Source organism: Apaloderma vittatum, unplaced genomic scaffold, assembly GCF_000703405.1.
Source record: "Apaloderma vittatum isolate BGI_N311 unplaced genomic scaffold, ASM70340v1 scaffold26268, whole genome shotgun sequence".
NCBI lineage: Eukaryota > Metazoa > Chordata > Aves > Trogoniformes > Trogonidae > Apaloderma > Apaloderma vittatum.
Window position 1 is genome coordinate 988 of NW_009729414.1, and position 1,663 is coordinate 2,650.

Below are 1,663 nucleotides of genomic sequence, written 5' to 3' on the forward strand. Positions count from 1 at the left end.
TCTGCAGGAATCAAGGACACGCTCTGGCTTTTGGGCTTTGCACGGACCTCATGTCTTGTTGTCAGGTTCCTCCACACCACCCTTTTCTCCCCAGACCCAAGGGTTTGCTCTCCCAAGCCCAGCAGAGCCACTCGGGGCAGCTCCTGCAGACCCACGAGCTGAGCTGGGCTGGGGGAAGCTCATTAATTTTGAGCCAAACATGCACGGAGCCAGCAAGGACGGTTTGGGGCTGAGATGTCCAAGTATGTTGCTCAGAGGAGCTGTTTTGCTCAGGCTTTTCCAAATTAAAAAAAATGCCTCCCAGCACCATGGAAAATCCCCGGGAGCTGGAGGAAGGCATGAGTCAACCCCGCTGCCCGCTAACCCACGGCACACAAAACCCCACGGAGGCTTTGGAAAAGCTTTTATTGAAATCTCCCGATGCTGTGGGCAGCCCCTGGGGGGCTGGGGGGGTCACTTCTTGCGGGGCTGCCTGGTGGGGCCGTCCTTGAAGAAGTCGTTGAAGCCCATGGTGATGCAAGCCAGGAAGCAGACGAACTCCTTGAAGTCCACCTCGCTGTCCTTGTTGTGGTCCAGGTCGTTCATGAGCCTCTTGAACTCCCCCTCGTCCATCTGTTTCTGCAAGGAAACGGGGGGGCGGTAAGCAGTTTTGGGGTGCACAGGGGAGCAAGGTGCTCCTCCATCCAGCCCTGCTGCTTGCAAGGAAGGGTGTGAAAAGCCTGGGCTTCCCTGTTCCTGTCTCAAAAAAGGGTTTTCTCCCTGGATGTGGGCTCTAGAGATGCAGCAGGTCTGGCACGGCTGCTGCGAATGCGCCTCTGGGTCAAAAAAAGGCTTGGCTGAAAAATTTCTCCTCCTTCCTCCCAGTTGAAACCACAGAAGCCAGAAAGGGGGAAGTAGGGGGTTAAAAAAAAAAAGAGAAGAATTTGAAAACTGAAATCAGAGCACGCGATTTGCTTTTGCCAATCAAAATATTTCCACGGGGGTTAAGAAAGCCAAGTTTCCTTTCGAGTCCGGAGCTCGTTCCAGGCTTGGGTCCTCCTGGCCTTGACCCTCCTTCTCCCCAGGGCTTGCCCTGGAGCACGAGGTCTTATTTTGGGGAAATTCAGAGACCACCTCAGTTGGGAAAGATCCAAGACTGGTTTTCTCTTGCCCTCCAACCCCCCCCGCCTGCTTCTGGGCACCCCTGAGGGGTGAAGAAGGGATGTGTCCTCCCCAACTTACGCTCCCGAAGACGGGCAGCTCCTTGTTCAGCAGCTCCTTGAGCTCTGTCTTGCTCAGCTTGTACTTGTCCCCTTCCTTCCCCGAGTACTTGTGGAAGGTGGTGACTATCACGGTCAGCGCCTGCTCCAAGGGACACGCCATCGCCAGCTTCTCACGCACCTGGAGGGCAGAGAATGGAGCGCGGGGTTGGGGACACCGACGGGGGTCCACGTATCCCCACCCACCCTGCTCAAATCAGCCCGCGATGCTGCTGAGGGGCAGCTGCCACCCCGGCGCCTCTCGGGGAGGTGTTTTTGGGGGGCAGCGACCGCGGGGTGAAATGCAGCCGGAGAGCAAACGGGCGACGCATGAGGGAGGGGAGCGCAGGCTCACCGAGGATCGGGCAGCAGCGAGGAGCCGGGGTGCTGCACCCCAAGGGCGATGGACATTTATAGCCTGGCGG

At 57.7% G+C, this 1,663-nt stretch overlaps 1 protein-coding gene across 1 annotated transcript; it reads right to left on the reverse strand.

Annotated features, from left to right (window-relative positions):
* Positions 1 to 453: 453 nt before the first annotated feature.
* On the reverse strand, positions 454 to 1,362 carry LOC104277712 (protein S100-A4-like). Its single transcript, XM_009874437.1, has 2 exons — positions 1,222 to 1,362; positions 454 to 618 (listed from the first exon to the last, which is right to left on the reverse strand). The coding sequence occupies exons 1-2, from the start codon at positions 1,360 to 1,362 to the stop codon at positions 454 to 456; spliced, it is 306 nt and encodes a 101-aa protein (XP_009872739.1).
* Positions 1,363 to 1,663: the final 301 nt, after the last annotated feature.